The 23,607-nt window shown below is 39.5% G+C and overlaps 1 protein-coding gene across 10 annotated transcripts in view; it reads left to right on the top strand.

Annotated features, from left to right (window-relative positions):
• Positions 1 to 23,607, top strand: part of dlgap2a (discs, large (Drosophila) homolog-associated protein 2a) — a 961,527-nt gene that overhangs the window by 844,841 nt on the left and 93,079 nt on the right. For all 10 annotated transcript variants that reach the window (XM_072560917.1, XM_072560918.1, XM_072560915.1 and 7 more), the window contains one exon: positions 14,081 to 14,286. In XM_072560917.1, the coding sequence (XP_072417018.1) occupies positions 14,081 to 14,286 (206 nt within the window). The remainder of the gene's footprint in view (positions 1 to 14,080; positions 14,287 to 23,607) is intronic.

The following is a 23,607-nucleotide window of genomic DNA, read 5'->3' as shown; positions in this document are numbered from 1 at the left end:
GACACACCTACTCCTGCACCTATATCTTATATTTGCTCCTAGCTTCGAGATTTGGAAATCATTTTTAGCTAGATGTACTTTGTACATTTTCATTTGTACCATGGATAGATAAAAGTTTTGAACCACACTTTTTTTTAGTAGCAATGTTTTAATCTGCAAAATAAATTTTCATTTTGCTTTCAATTATGAGCCACATTGTTTACTTTCTGATCTTCTGAAGTTTGTCCACAGAAGTTTGAACATAGAAATAGCTGCTAGGAAATATTAAGGAAAGCAACCTTTGGACCCTGCATATTATTTTATTCTCGCTACCAGTTATTATTGTGAAGAGCATAGCTTTTTGGTCCACAGGAGTGCAATGAAAGAAAGCCAAAGATTAGTTCAAAGCAACTGTGCCATATTATTATTGGAGAGAATAATATGTGTGCTCAGAGTGACTTTCAAGGCAAAATGTTTCATACAAATGAGATTCGAGCAGTTATATCACCATATGAAGCCTATACTCAATTACAAGCTTTGTAATATGTGCCCTTTTGCATTTTTAATCAGATGTGAGGATGTACTGTCACATTAAGTAGTTCTAGGTCAAATATCACACTCTCTTCCAGTAAGGTAGACAGCAGATTACAACTATTGTGTCATATTTCTTCACTTCCTCTGGCAGATACCCTTTCCAATTTGTCCCACAATAATTGATAATCTAATTTTTGTTAGAGAGTAAGTCATCTGGAACACAGATTTGGCATTGATATCCTCTCTGAACTCATAAGATCAATTGGTTTCCATATCTTTAAATGAAAAACAGTGCATAATTATAATATTTATTCAGGTAATAATTGCTTTACCCTATTTATCATGACACCACCTCGTGTTCCTTTGTATTTCATGAAGGTAAAGCAATTGTGTATTGAGAATATGAGTAAAGAAAGTACTTAAACAAAATGCTGCTCAATTCAAGCAGTTTAAAAAAATTAATTCCAGCAGTAATTTGTTTTTATAGCTTTCATCAAAGGTCGCAATACTGCAGCAGAAACCCACACTGCTGTCTACCACTATCATCATTGTTTTTGTCACCAAGGGAACAATCGTTAGTGAACAGGAAGGCACATGATATTACTTACAAATTACTTAAACACGTAAAGCCCATGTTAAAAAAATCTGTTGGCATAATACCTCCCTTTTCTACCTCTTCCTGTTCCTCCATGTCCTGTTTCTCTCCAAATAAATCCTATGCCTGTCTCTGGTGAGAAGGAATGAGATGAAGCTTTATGTGTTAAGAGAGACCCTTATGCAGCAGCGTACTACAGACTTTGAGATGTTACTTATATCTTCAGCAATAGCCTGGCAGGAGCCGAATTAAGAACCCTGTTACCTGAACAGCCAGAGGCAATGTTGACCTGGGGTTACAATTTTGGAAGCAGCAGCTGCAGACAGATTTCAGTCAAAAACCTCATGTGTGAAAAATGATGTTTCACTGAAGTTCAGGCAAAAGAATGCTCATAAACTATCCTCAGTAGATATGAACTCTTGCTGAGATTCCATCCCTCCCTTCTCCTTCTCCATCCTTTCCTAGCAGTTTATTCTGTTCATCATGGCCACTGGTCATTTGCTCATTCATGTTCCAAACCTGTGAGGCAACACAAATTGGGATGCAACTTCTTTCAGAATGAGCTTTTAAGTAAACAGGAAAATACTTCATCACCAGCAAGACTACCACATTTAAACTGTTCAGTAACTATAGAAATTATTCAGAAACACACAGAATTACACCAAAAGGTAGAAGAAATTGTAAGAAATAAGCATGCAAGTAGTTTATGATTCTTTTAAGCGATGTTGTTGGGGTTCCTTCATGCTGCTAAGTATCATGTTTAGCTGTGCATGGTAAATTCGGGTGACGTCTGGAATGTGGATTTTGAAAGTGGCAGCACCAATTTAGCTTTTCACAGTGATTAACATCATAATCTGCCTGCTTCATGGCTTGTTACTGGACATTATGGCCAACTCATTTGCCAGGGCTACAATCTCCATTTTTCACTTCAGGAATGTGTATTGGCACCTCAAACCTTATTTAAGTGTTCATACAATTAGGTATGTAGCCTAATATATAAGTGCTATGGGGTTCAATTTAAACCTCTTAAATTATTTATAAACATATTAATTTCACAACATTACAATCATTAACTATGGTCATGTATGCTGAGAGAAAATAGTGTGTCAATGTATTATGCATCTTCTAACCCAAACAACAATAAAGTCAAGGGATGCCTGTGCGTCCCCAGTTTCCAATATGGCTAATGGTTTCAAGTGCAGGAGTAATGTAACTTTTGCTTCTTCCAAGCTGTCCAGGACATTTACCCTAATTGTTGATAATGGCCTTGACCTCTACACATGATAGATACCTAAAATGTTCAACCATCCATACACATCATGGACAAAAAGGACAACAGAAAAACTAGGCCCTATGTGTTTTCACTGTTTTCATGTGAGCTACAATAATTTTTTGTGAAAAGCATCACAGAAATTTCATTTATCTTGATGCAGAACACATACATTAGGAAAACTTTGCTGCATTGACTAGGGTACAGGATGTACTTTGGGTCAGGGATTTCAATGATCATCACTAAATGTGACTGGGAACATCATTGCTGACCGAGCTGGCTGAGTCTTGAAGGACACATCTGCCCAACTTGTTCTCACCAGTTCACCTGTCACAGATGTCTCTGTCATTGATAGTATTAGATGGGAGTTACCATTACACAGTCTTGATGGCGATAAAATTCCACCTTAACACTGAAATTACTGTCATTAGCACTTTGAATGTGCTTAATGGGTAAGAGGCAGAACAGATTCAAAAACTCATCGCTGGGCAGCCATGAATGATCAAAATCCGAAATTGTTGGAAAAATTCAGCACATTTGGCAGCATCTGTGGAGAGAAAGGAGTTGTTAACATTTCAGATCCAATGACGCTTCATCAAAACAGAACATTCTGAAGAAGCGTCACTGGACCTGAAATGTTAAATTTGCTTTCTCTTTCCACAGATGCTGTCAGACCTGCTGAATTTTACCAGCAATTTCTGTTTTTCTTTCTGATTTCTAGCATCCAAGATTCTTTTGGTTATTTTCCAGCCATGACAGATCATAGGCCATTAGCAGTAGTAGCAGAACTATGCTCAACCACAACCTCATGGTCCAGCATATTCCTTACAATTTCATCAAGCCACGAGATCAATCCTGGAACAATAAAAAGTGTCCGAGGATAATGCTAGGAGCAGCATTAAGCTAAACTAAAATGAGTGTCAGGTAATGTTGCAGCACTGGACTACTTGCATGGCAGAACAGCATACAACAGAACTACCTGATCTCAAAACCTCTGCAATCCTGCCACATCACTTTGACTATTGATGGACAAATAATAGCTAACGTGAGGAGGAGGCTTCGCAATCATGGTATCAAACTCAAAGAAAAGGCATATAATTATGCAAAGACAAGTGGCAGATCAAAAGATTATACAATATATAAAAAGAAGCAAAGAATTACTCAAAGATTAATCGGAGCAAAAAATTAGAGTACAAGAGGAAGTTAGCCAAAAATATATAAACAGACAGGAAATTTTTTTATCAGAAAGTGTTAGTCCTGTAGAAATTGTGTCTCAGAATTTAGCAACAGAGGATAAAGAGATAGCAGCTGAACTGAACAGACATTTTGCGCTGATCTTCACTAAAGAGGATACAAGTAACTTTCTGGAAATATCTGTAAATCAGGAATTCACAGGGAGGGAGAACTCAAGAAAATTACAGATACCAGTGAAGTATTGCTGAGTAAATTGTTGGAGCTGCAAGTTGATTAATCTTGGGTACTGACTGATTTCATCCAAGGCTGTTATGATAAGTAACGAGTGAAATATTTGATGCATTGGTTTTCATTTTCCAAAACTTAACTAAAGGAAGAAAAATAACTAAGAATTCTGAGGGATGTAACTTAGCTCCTGACTCCCCAAAATATTTCTCCCATCTACAAAGTGAAAATAAAAAGTGGAATGGAATACTTTCATGGACGAGGGCAATTCCAACAACACTCAAAAAGCTCAAAGATATCCCGGATAAAGTGATCCATGTGATCAGCACCCTTCCACCAATGTAAACATTCTGGTTCTTTACAGTGGCAGCACAGTGAACTATGTACAAAATGCATTGATGCTCCTTCCACTGCACCTTCTAACCCCAACACCTCTACCACAAAGCAAGAAAAGGGCAGCAGATGCATGGGAATACAAGAAACTACAAGATTCCCTCCAAGCCAGACACCATCCTGACTTTCAACTGTATCGCCATTCCTTCACTGTCACTGAATCAAAATCCTGGAACAATCTGCTGTAACAGCACTGTAGCTACACTCGCATCAGATGGACTATAGTAGTTCAAGAAGACTGTTGACTTCTATTTTCTCAAGGACAATTAGGGTTGGGCAACAAATGTTGGCCTTGCCAGCTAGGCCTAAGTCCTGTGATAGAGGAGTTTTAAAAACTGGATTATTTGCTAAAATGAATCTGATATGGATTTTCTGATCATAATGCATAACATAAGAGAGGTGATGTTCTTGTTGTATTATTGCTAGCCCATTAATCTAGAACCTCAGGCAATGTTCTGGGGATCCAGGTTCGAATCCTCCCATGGCTGCTGATGGAATGAGAATTCAGTAAATATCTGGAATTGAGAACATACTGATGACCATAAAACCACCTTTGATTGTCAGAAGAACCCAGCTAGTTCACCAATGTCCATCAGGATATGAAATCTGCCATTCTTACCTGGTCTGGTCTTTAAATGACTCCAAACCTCCCCCAATGTGGTTTACTCCTAACTGTTCTCTGAGATGACCTAGCAAGTCATTCCATTGTAACAATCATGAGAAATTCTCCAAAGAGAAATCAGTCTGGATGAGTCACCTGGCACATGGACTGCAGAGGCTCAAGAAGGTGGCTCACCACCACCTCCTCAAGGGCAACAAGGGACAGACGATAAATGCTGGCCCAGGCAGCAATACCGCATCCCATGAGTGAATAAAGAAAAATACGACTTTCCAGTACATCAATAGGTTACTAAAAGTCCTTTACATAACATAGGCTAATGTTTGAATTATGTTATTCAATCGCCAACGATTATAGCATTGTTTTCTCAAACATGACTTTAACTAAGGCTTATTTAAACTGATCATTATGTCATTGAACTCAAACCATTAACTCTATGCTTCTCTCAACAAATGCTTCCACACCTGTTGTGTTTCTCCTGCACTCTTTTTTTGTAAGACATACAGTCTCTGTTGTGTTCATAGAAACCTGCTTCAATTTCAGGTTCTGCATGAGGACTGCCAAAAATAAAACCATTTTGATCTGAGAAAGCTTTGCTTCTTTTCCCGTTGCACAAATTCCCGATGTTCTTAATTGCTAAAAGAAAGGTTGACCCTATCCTCTTGCAACTAACTTTCCACATCTCCTTTGCTCTTAGTTGTTCAACATCTTAGCAATCCCAAGTCACATGTGCACTTCTTGGATCCTCACGCTGCCATAATCAGAAAATCAATTTGACCCTAATTCAAAACATTCTCCAGTTTCTTTTGTTCTTAAAGGGGCATCACACAGAGGTTTTTTTTACAATACATGGTTTATCACAATCTACTGAATTGTGCATCGTTCGAGGAATCAAAATTGTTAGAAATACATGTGAACTGTATGATTGAAACAGAAACTTTAAAATAAAAGGATTCTGACATTCTACTTATTCCATGTAAAACATTGATCTGAAAAGAGCTATACGTACACTCAAAAGCACACCAAAAGCTATTTTAAAAATGGTTTTGAGAAGGATATTATACTGAAATTTGAAACTTACTTTATCATTATCAATATAAGAGGTAAAAATACAACCCTGCTTGTTGCTATAGCAACAAGATTATTTCAAATGATACAGCTATCATCAGCACCCCTGAGCTGTCTTGCCTTGATGGGTAATTAGCACCTCAAGGCTAATAGTGATTGCAATGCCTGATCAAAATCATGTTGTCACAGTTATCATCCATCAAAAGTTTGTTAAAGACTGCAGTTCGACAATCCCTGCGGCGTTCTTGTCAAAAGGTTTGGGGCATTCTCTGAAGTTATTACGAGTCCAGTAACAATCTTGTTTAGCACTGCATCATTTGTTAATGCAAGTCTGGGTTGAGAAATAAGTGAACTTTGAGTTCAATTGCTGGCTTTAATGAATTGCTGGCTTTGTACTTTGTTGCTCATGCCTGGATAAGCTTTTGTTTAGTCACATAGAATAATAACATATGTGCTTTTTAGAATCTTCCTCTGCCAGGGAAATGACAGCTTCTTTTTCCCCCGAGATAAAATATGTAGATATTCATAGTCTACAGTCAGAAGCCCAGCTATTGTTAGTAAAAACTTGCACTAAAGATAATGGATACTTCGTCACTATGTAAGAAAAGTTTTCTTTCTCTTCTTCACTGAGTTAATGCTTACCAATCAAAATGATAGCAAACAGTGATTATTTTTGGTGTTGAATCTGCAAAACAACAAATGTGCTAGTGAAGTAAAAACAAAAAATATTCAAAGTACTCAACAGGCCAGGCAACATCAATGCAGAGAAAAACAGTGCTAATGTTTCAGGTCATCAATAGTGGAATGGTCAGATAACTAGGCAACAGTAACCATGGTACCTGTGCAATAATGTTAGTTTCTCAATTATTCAGACCACCTATTAATTGGTTAAAATGTGAAAGGCTTTATGAAGTCACTATAATAGCTCATGAGGAAAGTATTGATGTGATTGTTTGCTGTCAAATATAATAATCCCAATATCCAGATCAGGAGATATCATGCAGCATTATATAGTATTGTCAAAAACTATATTTATTACTAAATAGATAAATTAATTTTCATGATTAACAGATGCCCTCCTTTTGTTATATGACAGTGAGGTATTCCTTAGGCTCATTTAAATGCTCATGGCAACATAATTAGATATATACAATATCAAACAAAATAATGCATTTCCATATTTAACAAAGGCCAACTGCTTTTATGCAAAAGTGGAGGAGATAAGGATAAATGTTACATATTTAAGGCGAATTGAACCTTTACTTAATGGCTACCCAAAAATTAGTAGCTGATTTTTTTAATAAATGCATAGCCAACAATCAAAGCAATGCTCTTGACTTTAGGACCAAAACTTAAAATTCAATTTAAAAACATAATTAGAAGCATGTTTGTAATTAACATTACAGACTGCAGATGTTGTAAGTGTAAAACATGGGCAGAAAACCTAGAAATATGCACCAAATCTACAGCTTTGAGCAGATTATTTAGATTGTCTTTTTGGATGTAGAAACTGGGGTCCACCTCCAAAATTTTGAAATTCTTTTCTAATCTGTAATATACCCCTTTTTTATTGTTTCGAATGCTATGATAAGTAATGGATAAGAGTCTAACAGCTGCACTAATTGTTTAGAGAGGAAGGAAGATTTCTTAAAGCTATCATTAAAGTTACAATTATCTTGTTGTTAGTGAAATTCAGAAGATAATATATGCTACTGTGCTTCAAGCCAACGTTTTCTAAGCAAATTTATTTACCTCCTAAAGTTCATAATTAGCTAAAGGCGGATTGCTAAAAATTCACTCAAGTCTGGGTGTAAATTGTGAAGTAAAGTGGTCTATGTTTGATCATTTTTCTTTACTCAACATAACTCATCAACATGCAAAGTCTAGCTAGCTTGGATCTTTGAAATATGGTCAATATTAAAAATTACACCGTGACACCAAGCTGAAGCATTGTTGCATGAAACCTGCTGTTACTATATCTTAGAAAGCCCCAGGACCTGTGACTCATTGCCTCTGATGATCATTTTGCAATGTCAACTGGTACTGTTCTTCAGCTTTAACAGAGTTTACAAAACATATTGAATAGTCCATCATAGTTTGTGCAATTCAGTTTTTCTAATTATTCAAGTTTCTGTCTTGATACTTGTGCTTCTCAACAAAAATATTTGTACCTAGTCATGTCATAAAATTCAAACCCTAGTAAATACAGCTTTCCATTTTTTTCATGTTGATGTTTGGAATTGTTGCTTTAAAAGCTTGAAATTTAAAAACAGTCTTGTTGAAGTCAGTGTGATGTGGGCTATGGTGAGATTTGTAGCAGAATTCAGTGAAATTGGTGGCAAGACCCTTCAATCCACCTTTTATGCTTTTGACAAGCAATGCAATGATCTGCTCGCTAGGCGCTGGCAAGTTGCCAAGTAAAGTGGTGATTGCTTACAAATCACATTGTTGATGGGCCAACTCACCTTAATCACTTAATATTCAGCATTTCAATTTTGCAAACTCACAAGCCAAATAGAGTCATAGAGATGTACAGCATGGAAACAGACCCTTCTGTCCAAACTGTCCATGCCGACCAGATATCCCAATCCAATCTAGTCCCACCTGCCAGCACCCGGCCCATGTCCCTCCAAAACCTTCCTATTCAAATACCCATCCAAATGCCTCTTAAATGTTGCAATTGTACCAGCCTCCACCACATCCTCTGGCAGCTCATTCCATACACGTATCACCCTCTGCATGAAAAAGTTGCCTTTTAGGTCTCTTTTATATCTTTCCCCTCTCACCCTAAGCCTATGCCCTCTAGTTCTGGACTTCCCAACCCCAGGGAAAAGACTTTGTCTATCTATCCTATCCATGCCCCTCATAATGCTCCAGGGAAAACAGCCTCAGCCTGTTCAGCCTCTCCCCATAGCTCAAACCCTCCAACCCTGGCAACATCCTTGTAAATCTTTTCTGAACCCTTTCAAGTTTCACAACATCTTTCCGATAGGAAGGAGACCAGAATTGCACACAATATTCCAACAGTGGCCTAACCTTGTTGAGAAATCTCAACATGGAAATCAGAAAGGTTTCCTGGCAAATTCAACTTGCTGCTTGCTCTACAAGACCTCCATGTTGGACACCAGTCCCCAACATTTCAATGGGCTAAATTGGTATCAGCAACATCCTCACCTCATCCAGGGGTATTGTCATCCAAAATGTTTCAACCTCCAGGAACTCTCATGGTTCATCTCTGCTCACCTTTCAGGATACTTCTGCACAATGCCGCACCTCAAGCTGCACTGGTAGCTATCATTGTAAGGTTGCAGCAAGGGCACTGTGTTCTCAGGGATATGTGCTCCCAGTTTACTGGACCAGGCTGCCTCTCCAGGCCCTTCACTTGCTGTCTTAGCACTTAACTACTCTGAGCCTACCTGAATAGTAATTGTATCCCTACCTTGCATTGCCATGCCTTGCTTTTTTATGCTTTACTTCTCAGCCAGAAATACCAGGCTCACACTACTTCTATTTTGCCTTGCCATTTAAAGTAGTCACAAGGAAAGTAAGCTTGTCATGGTTGTCAGCAGGGTTAGGTCAAGTTAAGGGAGATAGCCTTCACTCAGGGAGGCCAGACATAGTAGGTTGAGGGCAGCCTTTGAGATCAATCCAGAGACTTGTAAGTGATCAGTCAGCCACTCAGGACTGTCAGAATCAGAATGCTCTCTTGACTCTGCAGACAATCCAAATGTCAGATAGCCCTGCCTTGACCTTTCCTGCCCTATTGTGGGCTGCATTCCTCCTGGAATGAAGAAGAAGTAGGTATTAAGGGAGATGGAAGTGGGTGGCAAAGCTGTTACATTTTGCTGATGTGGGGAAGTGTCCTGAGCGAGTGAGTCAACAGCATGGAGGACATGCAGGGTTAGTGGTGTCAGTAGTTATGATGGTGTTGGGGTGAGAGTGAATGAGGAAAGATGTTACAGTAGTGGTGAGGAAAAGATAAATGCAACTTTAGGCCCTATGAACTAGATTGTGACTAAAATCTGGAAATGTGATGACATCTCAGCTGAAAATTATTGGGAAAGGTATCAATTTTCTGAATTTAAACCTGTCCTTTCCTGTCACTACTTTGAATAATTTGATCAGATCAGCCCTTAAGCTACTAAATTCTAGAGAAAACAGGCTTAATTTGTATAATTTATCCTCATATCCACCTATCCCCTGAGGTCCAGGTGTCATCCTTGTAAACCTACATTGGACTCCCTCCAAGGCCAATATATCTTTGCTAAGGTGTGGTGCCCAGATCTATTCACAGTATCTCAAGTGGGATCTACCCAGGGTTTTGTATAGTTGCAGTATAATTTCTGCATCCTTCTACTGCAGTTCTCTAGATATAAAGGCCAGCATTCTATTAGTGTTCTTAATTATTTTGTGCATCTGTTCATGGCATTTTAAAAGTCTACGCCTCTGAACCCACAAATTTTCTGACTATATTTCATTTCATACTATCAAGATTGATTGCCACGTTTTGTTTAGATTTACATCGAGGTTTGACTCTGATTGATCAAGGCATTCTCCTATGAAATGAAGGAAGCTATCACAAATTTTCTTGAATTAATGCAGCCCCACTTCACATCCATGTCTTTTTCTATCTGCAAAGAACAAGGACATTATCTATTAATATACATAGCTTCTAATATGCACAATTGCCCTAACTCTGAGCCAGACTGATGTTCCTAAATTGTTTTGTCAGCATAATTCGTTAGAGACCATTTGCCAACCATTCAGCTCTCTCCTTGCAGACTGTATAAATTTTGTTAATTGTCCTGATGAATACAAGTCAAAACGTTTTGATAAAATATATCTTGCATTTATTCATTTTGATGAAGCAAAAATCACCGTTGAGGAGGGCATTATTAGCTGACCCATTGCCATCAATCTGGAAGCTGAGGAAAAGCAAGAAAATTAGAGGGAGATGTGAAAGGACCACATTGAATGTCTTACTACCCTCCTAACTAATACTTAAATAAAAGGAAACCTTGACTTCGAATTCATCCATCAGCTTAATAGCGAGCAGATCTAATGACGTCAGTCACTGAATGCATTTGAGGAATAATGCAGAGACAAGCCAGGCTTCAAAAGTTAGCTGTATATGTTATGGATGTAGAAGATGCCTGTCCCATTATGCAACATTGCTGTTGGTTAGGTGCAATAAAGCTGGTCCAGTTTCAGGAGGAGATTAACTCATGCTGGATCCCCAATTAATGGAGACATCAGCAGAAGATGCAGTTACCCCTTGTACTTTTGACAAACTCACCAGGCTCTGCACTCACAACTAAAAATAAAGCATTGGCTAAATCCAGCTCTTAACCAATTTCCTGGTCCCAAATGGGACCTCAGTGTGCAGGTTACTGTTAAACAAATGCTGCTTGATGCTATTGTTGATGACATCTTTCACCATCTTTCATAGATATGGTAAATAAAACAGTCTACCATACCAAAATAGATTTACTCAAGGACACTGGGAGGTGCCTGGACTGCCTGCTTGAAGGAACTTTCTGCCTCCAAAATTCCAGATAGGTTATACCTGTGTCAAGTGCCATTTATGGTCTGAAATTTCCTTTCAAAGACTAATAAACCAGATAATGCAATTTTTCTCATTGTGTAGTGTATTGAGACAACCTCCTAGTGGAACAGCCCTGGCAGAACCCAAATGGGACCTCAGTGTGCAGGTTACTGTTAAACAAATGCTGCTTGATGCTATTGTTGATGACATCTTTCACCACTTTATTGATGATTGAGAGTAGACTGTTGTACATTAATTGCCTTTGTTAGATCTGACCTTGCATTTTTGTGCACAGGACTTATGAGGGCAATTTTCCACATCATCAGATAGATGCTAGAGTTATAGCTTGCTGCAATTAGATTACCTAGTGAGACAGCAGGTTCTTGAACCCTAGTTTTGAGTGCCATTGTGGAATAGTGGCAGGGTCTTATCCTTTGCAATATCCATTGCCCTTCAGCCATTTCCTGAAATTTTATAGAGGGAATTGAGTTGTTTGGAAGTCAAAGACTAGTAACTCTGGGAATCCCTTGGAGGGGCCAAGATGGATCATTCACTCGAGACTTCGAGCTGAAGATTGTTGCAAATGCTTCAGCCTTAACTTTTAGGTATCTTTTGATATTTTGAAACAAAATCAGCTTCCTTACTTTCTAACAGTATCCTGACCACAACTTGTTAATTTGTGTGAAATACCCAGAATGCCAGGTTACACTGCTGGGAAATTGGATGTTATTGATCAGATGTCCCAAAGAAAACTGAAAGAGACCCAGTTAAAAGTGGAAAGTTATTAGCTGAGGTACAGAGAAATAATTTGAGTTGGTGTGAATGTGTTTGATGTATTAATTGTTTTTATTTCTTTACATTTGTAATAAAATGTGAATACATCTGATTTAATTCTAATTTCATGTGGAAAAAGTGTCTTGTTGATAGATCAACACTGAAGTGCAATGAACTTTTTTTAAATTTTAAATTCCAAAATGTGTTTTTTCAAAGAGCACTGTTACAGGCAAATAAAGTCTGCAATACTGCCTGGTGAAATACTTTATGAGGCCTATGCAAAGTCACACCTGTAGAATTTCAGGGAAGCTTTAGAGACAGAGAAAATCACAACCAGAGATGATAATAGGGTGAATTATTTCCTCCGTAGCCCCTCTCAGCAAGAAACCACTTCTCGCGGATATATTTGTGTTTTATCCCTCTAAGAAAAAAAATCATAGAATGGGTTTAGAAATTGACTATTACCCTGCTATCTGTGTACTGGTGAAAAACGTTGTAGAAGAATATGTGCTGGTAAAGTGAGCTTCGAAAGCTATGAAGATAGCATTTAAAGAGCCATCTACTAGTCACTCCTACATTGTAGTTAAAATGTCTTTTGCTTTGAATGCTGCAAGCCAACTCGCCAAAAAGCCAAACAGAAGGAACAGGGCAAGAAGGACTCTCTCGCTCTGAGTGCTGCCAATGCCCACCATCAAAAGGAAACAGGACTAAAGGATTTTAACTAACCTGCGAAAGCCAAGAAACATGAAAACAACTGTTCAAATACCAACACTCTACCATCAATGTTTCATGAATGATCCAGAGAGACCAATCTATATAGCTTCTGACTTTTCTTTTGGGCTCACACTTTATTCCTAATTTGTGTGTATGTATGCTGTATTATTATTCCTTTCACATTTATTAACCAATAAACTCACACTCAAGAAAGGCTGGTTAAATTGGCTCCTTTTGAAACATAAATTCCATTGGGCTGAAGAAAAGGCATCGACAAGGGAAGAATCCTTTTAAAATTTACCTTTTTGGAAACAACCAAGGGAGAGCGTGTGAAAAAACTATCTCTCATCATCCAGGAGTTTGATGATTTGGGGTATCAGGCTGCTGCTGTAATTAACTTGGGAAATCTCACTTTAGGTCTTGCTGTATCTCAATACCAATTGTGCTATTGTTAAAGGAAAAACATAGTGATCGAATGGTGAAACAAATTGTGTACATGTTTGAAACAACATTAGTTCCCTTACTTTCTAACAGTACTGTAATTAAATCCTAAAGATCCAGTATAGAGAAGTTATTGAGAATGAAATAAAGTAAAATGTGTCACAGATTCCTACATAAAATGTCATTACATTTATTTCAAATTGGTGACTTGGGCTCATATTCAATTTCAAATATATGCAATACATTTTTTTTCTGCCTTTTCAAATGTTGATGTATCTGCTATGTTTTCAAAGTTTACAGTTCATTCTTCAAATTTCCAGCATTCACTGTTCTAATAAAAATCATATGAATTACTAACAAGTATTAAGTGACAATTTAGAGTTTATGTTTTGCTTAGAAATGCAGGTTTTTTCCCTTAATTTGTTAACTATGTCATTTAATTTTGCTGCAATTCTGAATTTTTAAAATATTTAATTACTTAGCATCCCTAGTGCCATCCCTAAAATGAACATAGTATTCATTTTCTTCTTCATTTTTTAAAATTAGAAAATGTATCCACTTTAAGTTTCACAAATTTCTGGTGAAGCGACAAGGCCTATAACATATGACAAATTACTCGGTTCACGACGAGCAAGAAATTGCCAAGTTTAAAGAATTTGGAATTGTGTTGCATTGTTCTGTGTCTGAATGATTAACTATTGTTTATATATTCTATTTTAAATGGTCCAGGTCCCCCAGGATGAATGGGGAGGATATCCACTGGGAAACAAAGATGAGGAGATCCCCTGCCGAAGGATGAGAAGTGGCAGCTATATTAAAGCAATGGGAGATGAAGAAAGTGGTGAATCTGACACGAGCCCAAAAGGTTCACCAAAAGCTGCTAGTCTCCATGAAACACTAATGAAAGCTGCTGGTCAGAAAGTAGATCATCAGAAGTAAGCATTTCTTTCATTTTCTATTTCCTTTTCTGGCGTGTGTATGGAGTGTTGAGCTTTGGAAGAGCAGCTCCTGCTTGTCATTAGGTTGAATATTTGAAGTATCTTCAATGCAGCCATATATATTAAAAAAGTTTAAAACTAGGGGTGTGCATTAAGGAACAAAATCTTTGAGCATTGAATGATCCATGGAATCTCTACAGTGTGGAAACAGGCCATTCCACTCAACAGGTCCACACCTACCCTCGGAAGGGCATCCCAACCAGACTCACTCCCCTACCCTACCCCAGTAAACCTGCATTTCCTATGGCCAACCTACACACCTTTTGTACTGTGGAAGGAAACTGGAGCACCCAGAGGAGACCCACACAGACCCTGGGAGAATGTACAAACTCCACAGAAACAGTCACCCGAGGCTAGAATTGAACCTGGGTCCCTGGTACTGTGAAGTAGTAGTGTTAACCACTGAGCTACCGTGCTGCCCGATGACATTATAAAAGTTGCAAGTGCGTATTTGAAGTTGACTATTTTAACTGAAACAGCCTCTTGTATATGATTTTCAATTCTGGTATTCAGTATTCAGTTCTGTGCAGCACAGCTCAGGAATTATGTACAGTATTAGCCTTTGAGGAGATGCATTGCTCAAACTCACTGAAACACTAGAACTAAAATAATCGAATTATGAAAACAGATTTTGGGCATAGAATATTTAGGAGTGACCTAATTGAGAAGTTAAAAACTTGTTAAGGATTTAACAGGGCAGATGGAGAGAATTTTTTTCTGGGGTAACCCAAAAAGCAGGCTTAAATTAGAGCTATTCAGGATGGCATCAGGTAAAAATCTGGAACATTTCCCCCTAAATTGTTGTTAAGGTTAGGTCAATTGGAAATTTCAAAATTAAGATCTATAGATTACAAGGGTATTGTAGGATATGGAGCTAATTGTTTTCAAGAAGGAGATACCTTGGAGTAAAAGGAGCAAAGGTCATGGGTGAAAATAGAAAGAGTGTACTGAGTAGAATGATCAGGTATGATTATATTGAATGCTGAAGCAAGCTCAAAGGACTGAGAGGCCTACTCCTGTTCCTATTCTCTCTGTTTCTATGATGCATGTAAATTGAGTTAAAATTCAAGTCTACCATGGTCTAGTTGTATGGCAGAACAGTCTCAAAGGCATGAATCACCTAGTCCTGTTCCTATATTTCTATGGTCCTATGTAATAATAGAGTTAGGCAATTTTCTGATTAAGGCACTAGAACTATCACATATTCATTAAATATTGCATGGTGGCGGGTGTGCAACATGCGGTCCATTAAACATTGGATATGGGTGTGCAGCATTTGGTGCTCCCATATTATATGTAAAATGTGCTAAGTATACTGAAAGAAATTAGAGACATCAAGTGATAATATTAAAAATGTATTTCTTTTAAATTCAATGTATCTACGATCTGAGTTGATGCATGTAGATGATTTAAATTGAATGACAGCAGTAGCAGACCACACACTGAAGTAGAACCACTTACACCCAGATTGCGTAATGGCCAACCAGAGCAAACTATCAATTGTGAAAGTTGCAGGTATTTCTATCTAATACAGAGATGATGGGGCCAGGATGCGAGATCCTGCTAATGCTTCAGTGCTGCAATTCTGAACTGCTGAGGATGGTAGTGATTGATTTTTTTTTAATCGTCTTTATTTAACACTTCAGTGAGCTCAACATGACATATAATTAATCAGGGAAGATGGTGTTAGTTTTAATAATGGATTTAATGTAGATCTGTGCTAAATACTTTTTGTATTTATGTATCATAAAGACACTAACAACAAAGAATAGAAACTGAAAATAGGGACAATGCATGTCAACACCTGAAAGGAGAAATATGAGTTAAAGGTCAGCTATCACCTGTTATGAAAGTCAGTCTGCTGTGCATTTTCAACTCTTTTTATTTCAAATGTGTTTACACTAAGGCTGCAGTTATTCTATAAATGCTGCTTAAATATAGAAGTAGAATCTGACCGAACATAATATGTCTCACTGCAGTTCATTTCAGTTATATGGAGTCTTGAGACTGAATTGTCAGAAGGCAGTGTTAATATGCTGCAAAGTGCTAACATTAACATTTAACTGTATATTCAACCTTAGACGTCAAACAGTCTTAGTTCTTCTTTATGTATACAAGAAGCAGGAATCTTGCTTCTGGTGGACTGGTTATCTGACATCAGGAGGTTGTGTAAATGTCACCTATTTATTTGTTTTTCATAGAAAAGTCATCTTATGATAGAGCCAAGAGAAATATCTCAAGGCAAAGTTCACCACAAAATTCAAGGATGACCACCTTGGGAGCTGGGTTTGGCCAGCCATATAAATGGTACACTTCCCTGTTGGGCATGACTTGCTGACTTAAAATTAGCCCAGGATGCATCCATTCCTAGAGTGTTACAAAGTAAACTAAGACTTCGGATAGTGGGCAGAAAGTGCTTGCACACTCATAACCAAAAATTGCTAGATCACAGATTTGGCTAAAGATATGTATCCTGCACCTTAGCTAGAAGTAGGCATCTGATTCTATATAAGTGCAAGTAAAGGGCTTGTTGTCTGATTGAAAGCCTGTCTCTGAAGATTTATCCTGAGGTAGTCATGTCTATTGTCAGCTGCACTCAAGGGGATTGCCTGTGGTAGGCCAAACCTGATCTAGAAGGTAAGCTACTTTGCAGAATATGGATCCAGGAGGAATAGGAGTCTTCACTCTCAACCTCAGCCCTGGAACTCACACCCACATACCCGAAGGCCACTGTGCCTGAATTTTGCACTACTCGTTGAAATAGGCTCCATTCTACTAATGCCCAAATCATAGAATCCCTACAGTCCAACAAGTCTGCACCAATCCTCCAATAAGCATCCAATCCAAAACAAGCCCCTTACCCTATTCCTAATCCACCTAACCTGCACATTTTTGTACTGTGGCAAGAAACCAGAACACCCAAAGGAAGCCTGTGCAGACAATGGGAGAGCACACAAGCTCTATGCAGACGGTCGCCCGAGGCTGGGATTGAACCTAGGCTCCTGGTACTGTGAGGCAGCAATGCTAAACACTGAACCACCAGGGCATCCTAATTCTTAAGGGAACTTTGGCATCATTATACAGGTGCACCCCTCACAGTAGTATGACCAACATTTCAGGCCAGAGATTTTTCTGGATCTTCATTTAAATCCATTATACCCTTAAATAAAATGTTTTTAAAAATTGGTCTGCCAAGTTATGAGCCCTTAAAACTGTTGTATAAATATGTAAATAATTCACGTATTTTTGTGCATCAGAGTGCACATGGAATGTATCCTTCTATTGTGAGCTTGAGGTATTCCCCATATATTGCTGTAGAGGATATTAAGATAACTTACTCCTCCCCTAAATTTGTGATTTGATTGAAATGTTTTTGAAGCATTTGGACTTTTGCTGGCAGATGCAGATCCCATAGAGTGGTCACTGCGACCTCCTTTGGCCCAAAATTGTATTGCAGAATTATTCAGATTTTCTTTGAGTTGTAACTTTCCATTTTTAAGGTTTGGAATTCAGTTCAGCAGCAGGCCATTCTATCCTTCAAATCTGTCTGTCATTCAATGAGATCATAGCTCATCTGTATTCAGCTGTCATGTTCCATAAATCTTAATAACTTCAGCTAACAAAAATCTAACAGTTTCAATTTTAAAGAGAAATTGAAATGCTAACACATTGTCTTTTATAGGAGAGACCTCCCCACCTCTGTGTGAAGTGTAACCTCACCTGAATGACCTGACTCTGATTTTAAGAGTGTAACCCCCTATCTGTGACTCGCCAACCAGTGGGAAGAACGATTTTCTCTACCTATCCCTTCACTTTCTTTCAAAATGTTATAAATCTCAGTCAAGTTTTTTCTTGACCTGCTATAAATTTAATAAAACACTGGCCTTTTATTATGTAGATTTTTCCTCCTGCTGCAACCATTGAAGCCCTTGTAACATTAGATTAGATTACAGTGTGGAAACAGGCCCTTCGGCCCAACAAGTCCACACCGACCCGCTGAAACGCAACCCACCCATACCCCGACATTTACCCCTTACCTAACACTACAGGCAATTTAGCATGGCCAATTCACCTGACCTGCACATCTTTGGATTGTGGGAGGAAACCGGAGCACCCGGAGGAAACCCACGCAGACACAGGGAGAACGTGCAAACTCCACACAGACAGTCGCCCGAGGCTGGAATTGAACCCGGGTCTCTGGCGCTGTGAGGCAGCAGTGCTAACCACTGTGCCACCGTGCCGCCCATTCTGGTGAACCTACTGTGTGTGCCAACTCCCAAACCAGTATATCCATTGTAAGGTGTGATATCCAGTATAGTATACAGTTGGTCTAAACAGCATGTTTTATAGCTATAGCAAATGTTTTTCCTTTCATTTCAAGCCTCCCAGTGAATAAAGCAAACAGTCCATGACCCTTCTTGATTGCTGCTTGTACCTTGTACATTTCAGAGCCGTGTACAAATATCATCGTAAATCTCTTTGGTCTTATGCTGTTCTTAGCTTTCCACCATGAAATAATGCAATGAGCTATCTTTTGTTTTAATCCAAAATGATAACCTCATATTTACCTGCCGTGAATTACCTGCTGCAACTTCATTTACTCACTCTATTTTGGAATGTTTGGTTGCTTTTTAAACTTCTATCTACATGAAGTTATGATTCTATCAACAACAATAAGTTTCGATATGGCTCTCTGTTAATTGGTCACTTTCTTTCAATTCAACCACATACCCTTATGGTCTGTCTCCTCCAGCTGAATTAATCTCATGACAAGATCATTCATTTAGTTTCAGTTTTATCGGCTGACAGTCTCCTGTGTGGAGTAGAAGGTCATTGTGATCTTTGCTTTGGTCTGAGGACCAATTCACATGTGATCTAAGTGGCTTGAGCATCAATGGAAATTGGTGTTCAGGCCTTATCAGCATACTTGATTACACAGCAACAGATCTAAGTGAAGAGACCTCTCATTAGTGAAACTCATCAGATAATTTCACAAAGGATGTTACTGGAGGAATAGGGAACCATAGGGAGAGTACTTTTGTCCCTCTTCATTTATCATGAAATATTTTGTTAAGACATACGAAATCATTTACCTTTTCTTGGCAGTTGTGGGGATTCAGAATTGAACAAGTCTATCAATAACTAATTTCTGCATGGATTCTTCAAAGTCATGAAATCCTAACAGTGTGGAAGTAGGCCATTCGGCCCATCGAGTCCACACTGACTCCCCCCATCCCAAACAGCATCCCACCCTGATCCACCCTGTCTATCCTACGTTTGTAACCCCACATTTACCATGGTTAATTCACCTAGCCTGCATATCTCTGAACACTATGGGCAATTTAGCACAGCCAATCCATCTAACCTGCACATCTTTCGACTGTGGGAGGAAACCGGAGCTCTTGGAGGAAACCCATGCAGACAGGGAGAATATGCAAACTCTCTATGGACAGTCGCCTAATGCTGGAAATGAACCTGGTCCCCGGCACACTGTGAGGCAGCAGTGCTAACCACTGAGCCCCCATACAACCCTGACCTGTATTATATATTTATAATCATAATTTATATTTAATTGTATATACAAGGATCCTGTATTATATATTTAGGAGGCCAGCTGGCTCAGTCGGCTAGATAGCATGTTGTTCAATCACACCAATACTGCAGAGTTAGTTCCGCTGAGAGTGGAAAGCAATGGCAAATCACCATTGACAATAATCGTGAATAAACTAGCTCAAGGAGAAGAAGCATCAGTAGACAATGAGCCAAAGTCTTGCCTTCAGGAAATGAATTTGTGTTTTGGATTTCCACCAGAAACTTGGTGCATTGTATATGAGTTTCTACTCCATGGTGTTGTAATTGCTCTCTGCGATATAACACATACAGAGTCCAGTCTTTGTCAGATAGCTGTAAAGGAAATTCTATTCAGTCTGCTAACTGATTTATTACTGATGTTATGTTGTCACACTTTAACTCAATTATTCCAACTTCATTTACAGAATTATTTTACAGAAGATTACATTTAATTTTTTATTGCAATTAGAATGGCATCATGGTCAGCACAAACATGGTAAGCTGATGGGCCTGTTCCTGTGCTGTACTTTTTATGTCTCATTTTTAATGCTAAAAATAATTTGTTTAATTAACATACAATTTAAAAGAAGTATCAGTGCTCTTCGGCTTGAGACCTGATGAGCCAGGCATGGTTTGAAATTATTTTTGAATTTTATTATGATATTCTAGAGTCATTTTTCTGAGTTGGTGGAATTCATGTCAATTTAAACTTGAGATGTCTTTTCAGCTTTATTGCCTGGTAGAATCTGAAGCTACATAATATTTTATAATAGCATAATAACATTGTTCTGCAAGCAAAACAGTTAAAAAGATATGAATATGCAAATCTAGTTCTAATAAAAAATCTCCCTTGCTCTGTGATTCCACTTTCTCTATTCCTTATGTGTTCTGATCATAAAACATTTATAACAGTGCAAGAAGTCATTGAAATTATGTGATTTCTTGTTACAGATGTTCTGAATCAAACTTTGCCTCCAGTATCTTTGTGCCTCACATGAGCGGCCTTAACAATTACCCAATAACCATAGGCTTTAGAATTCATGAAGACTGTCTTCAGTAAAGCATAATCCCAGCTTCGAAATATAATCAAGTAATTAATAAACCACATATTTTAGCTGGGTTAGAGTGGTGCTGGAAAAGCACAGCAGGTCAGGCAGCATCTGAGGAGCAGTAAAATCGACATTTCGGGCAAAAGCCCTTCATCAGGAACGGCGGCAAGGAGCCTCCAGGGTGGAGAGATAAGGGGGCGGGGGGGGGGGGGGGGGGGGGGGGAGGGGGAGAAGGTAGCAAAGAGTACAATGGGTGAATGGGGGTGGGGATGAAGGTGATAGGTCAGAGAGGAGGGTGGAGCGGATAGGTGGGAAGGGAGATAGGCAGGTAGGACAGGTCATGAGGACAGTGCTGAGCTGGAAGTTAGGAACTGGGGTAGGGTGGGGGGAGGGGAAATGAGGAAACTAGTGAAGTCTACATTGATGCCCTAGGGTTGAAGTGTTCCGAGGCAGAAGATGACGCAGTCTTTCTCCAGGCATCGGGTGGTGAGGGTGCAGCGGTGGAGGAGGCCCAGGACCTGCATGTCCTTGGCAAAGTGGGAGGTGGAGTTGAAATGTTGGGCCATGGTGTGGTGGGGTTGATTGGTGCGGGTGTCTGGGAGATGTTCCCTAAAGCGCTCTGTGAGGAGGCGTCCTGTCTCCCTAATGAAAAGGAGACAGCATCGGGAGCAATGGATACAATAAATGACATTGGTGGATATGCAGGTGAAACTTTGATGGATGTGGAAGGCTCCTTTGGGGCCTTTGATGGAGGTGAGGGAGGAGGTGTGGGCACAGGTTTTGCAATTCCTGCGGTGGCAGGTGAAGGTGCCAGGAGGGGAGGGTGGGTTGTTGGGGGGCGTGGACCAGACCAGGTAGTCACGGAGGAAACAGTCTTTGCGCAAAGCGGAAAGGCGTGGGGAGGGAAATATATTTCTGGTGATGGGGTGCGTTTGGAGGTGGTGGAAATGTTGACGGATGATGCGGTTTGATAGGTTGATAGGGTGGAAGTTGAGGACTGGGGGGTTCTATCCTTGTTAGGGTTGGAGGGGTGGAGTTTGAGAATGGAGGTGCGGGATGTGGTTGAGATGCATTGGAGGGCATCTTCAACCACGTGGGAAGGGAAATTGTGGTCTTTAAAGAAGGAGGCCATCTGGTGTGTTCTGTGGTGGAACTGGTCCTCCTGGGAGCAGATACGGCAGAGGCAGAGGAATTGGGAATACGGGATGGCATTTTTGCAGGAGGTAGGGTGGGAAGAGGTGTAATCCAGGTAGCTGTGGGAGTCGATGGGTTTGTAAAAAAATGTCAGTGTCAAGTCGGTTGTCATTGATGGAGATGGAGTCCAGGAAGGGGAGCGAGGTGTCAGAGATGGTCCAGGTGAAATTAAGGTCAGGGTGGAATGTGTTGGTGAAGTTGATGAACTGCTCAACCTCCTCGCGGGAGCACGAGGTGGCGCCAATGCAGTCATCAATGTAGCGGAGGAAGAGGTGGGGAGTGGTGATGGTGTAACTACGGAAGATGGACTGTTCTACGTAGCCGACAAAGAGACAGGGATAGCTTGGGCCCATACGGGTGTCCATGGCTGCCCCTTTGGTCTGGAGGAAGTGGGAGGATTCAAAGGAGAAATTGTTGAGGGTGAGGACCAGTTCAGCCAAACGAATTAGAGTGTCAGTGGAAGGGTACTGTTGGGGGCGTTGGGAGAGGAAGAAATGGAGGTCTTGGAGGCCCTGGTCAAGGCGGATGGAGGTGTAGAGGGATTGGATATCCATGGTGAAGATGAGGCATTGGGGGCCAGGGAAACGGAAGTCTTGGAGGAGGTGAGGGCATGGGTGGTGTCTCGAATGTGTGTGGGGAGTTCCTGGACTAGGGGGGCCATATATTTTAGCTGAAAGGGCAAAGAGGAAAAGAGAAGGAAATAAATAAACAATTACTTTGAAACAAAATGATCAAAATCTCCCAACAATTTCCTTTAAATCCCATTGCAAATTTCATATTAAAGACTTTGTGACAGATGGAAAAGCATTGGTATTGTCCAGTTGGGTGATGAAGTTCATGCTTTGGTTGGAAGAATAAAAAAGCAGAGTTTTTCTTTGATAAGGTGTGAATTTATAAATGTTGATGTTTTGAGAGACTTAAATGTATTTGTTCAAGTTATCATACAGTTGTGGCAAGCAATTAGGAAAGCAAATGACATGTTGGCCTTTATTGTAAGGGGTTTTGGGCACAGGAGAAAAGAGGTCTTGCTACAGTTTTGTATGAGTTTTTGGTGAGATCATACCTAGAGTATTGTGGTGCAGTTTACTCTCAATATTTAAGGATTCTTGCAGTGGAAACAATGCAGTTATAGTTCACTAGATTGATCCCTTGGATAAGAGGGTCATCTTGTAAGAGGCTGAGAAACTTTGGTCTACATTCTCTAAGCTTAGAAGAATGAGAGATAGCATCATTATAACTTTCAAGGTTCAGAAGAAGGGTGACAAGATGGATGCTGAGATAGAGGCTAAAAGGTCCCTGTCCTACCATTTTCAGAAAGGCTCACCACTAATGTGCAGGAGGCAGGGCAGTAAAGTGTCTTTCCAAGGGACCAGAACGCTGTGGTGGAAATCCCACTTTTAGGGAGCTACTGCTCAATCAGAAACTGGTGCATTTTTTAATCAAT

Source organism: Chiloscyllium punctatum, chromosome 3, assembly GCF_047496795.1.
Source record: "Chiloscyllium punctatum isolate Juve2018m chromosome 3, sChiPun1.3, whole genome shotgun sequence".
Lineage (NCBI taxonomy): Eukaryota > Metazoa > Chordata > Chondrichthyes > Orectolobiformes > Hemiscylliidae > Chiloscyllium > Chiloscyllium punctatum.
This window is presented reverse-complemented; position numbering and strand designations above follow the sequence as displayed.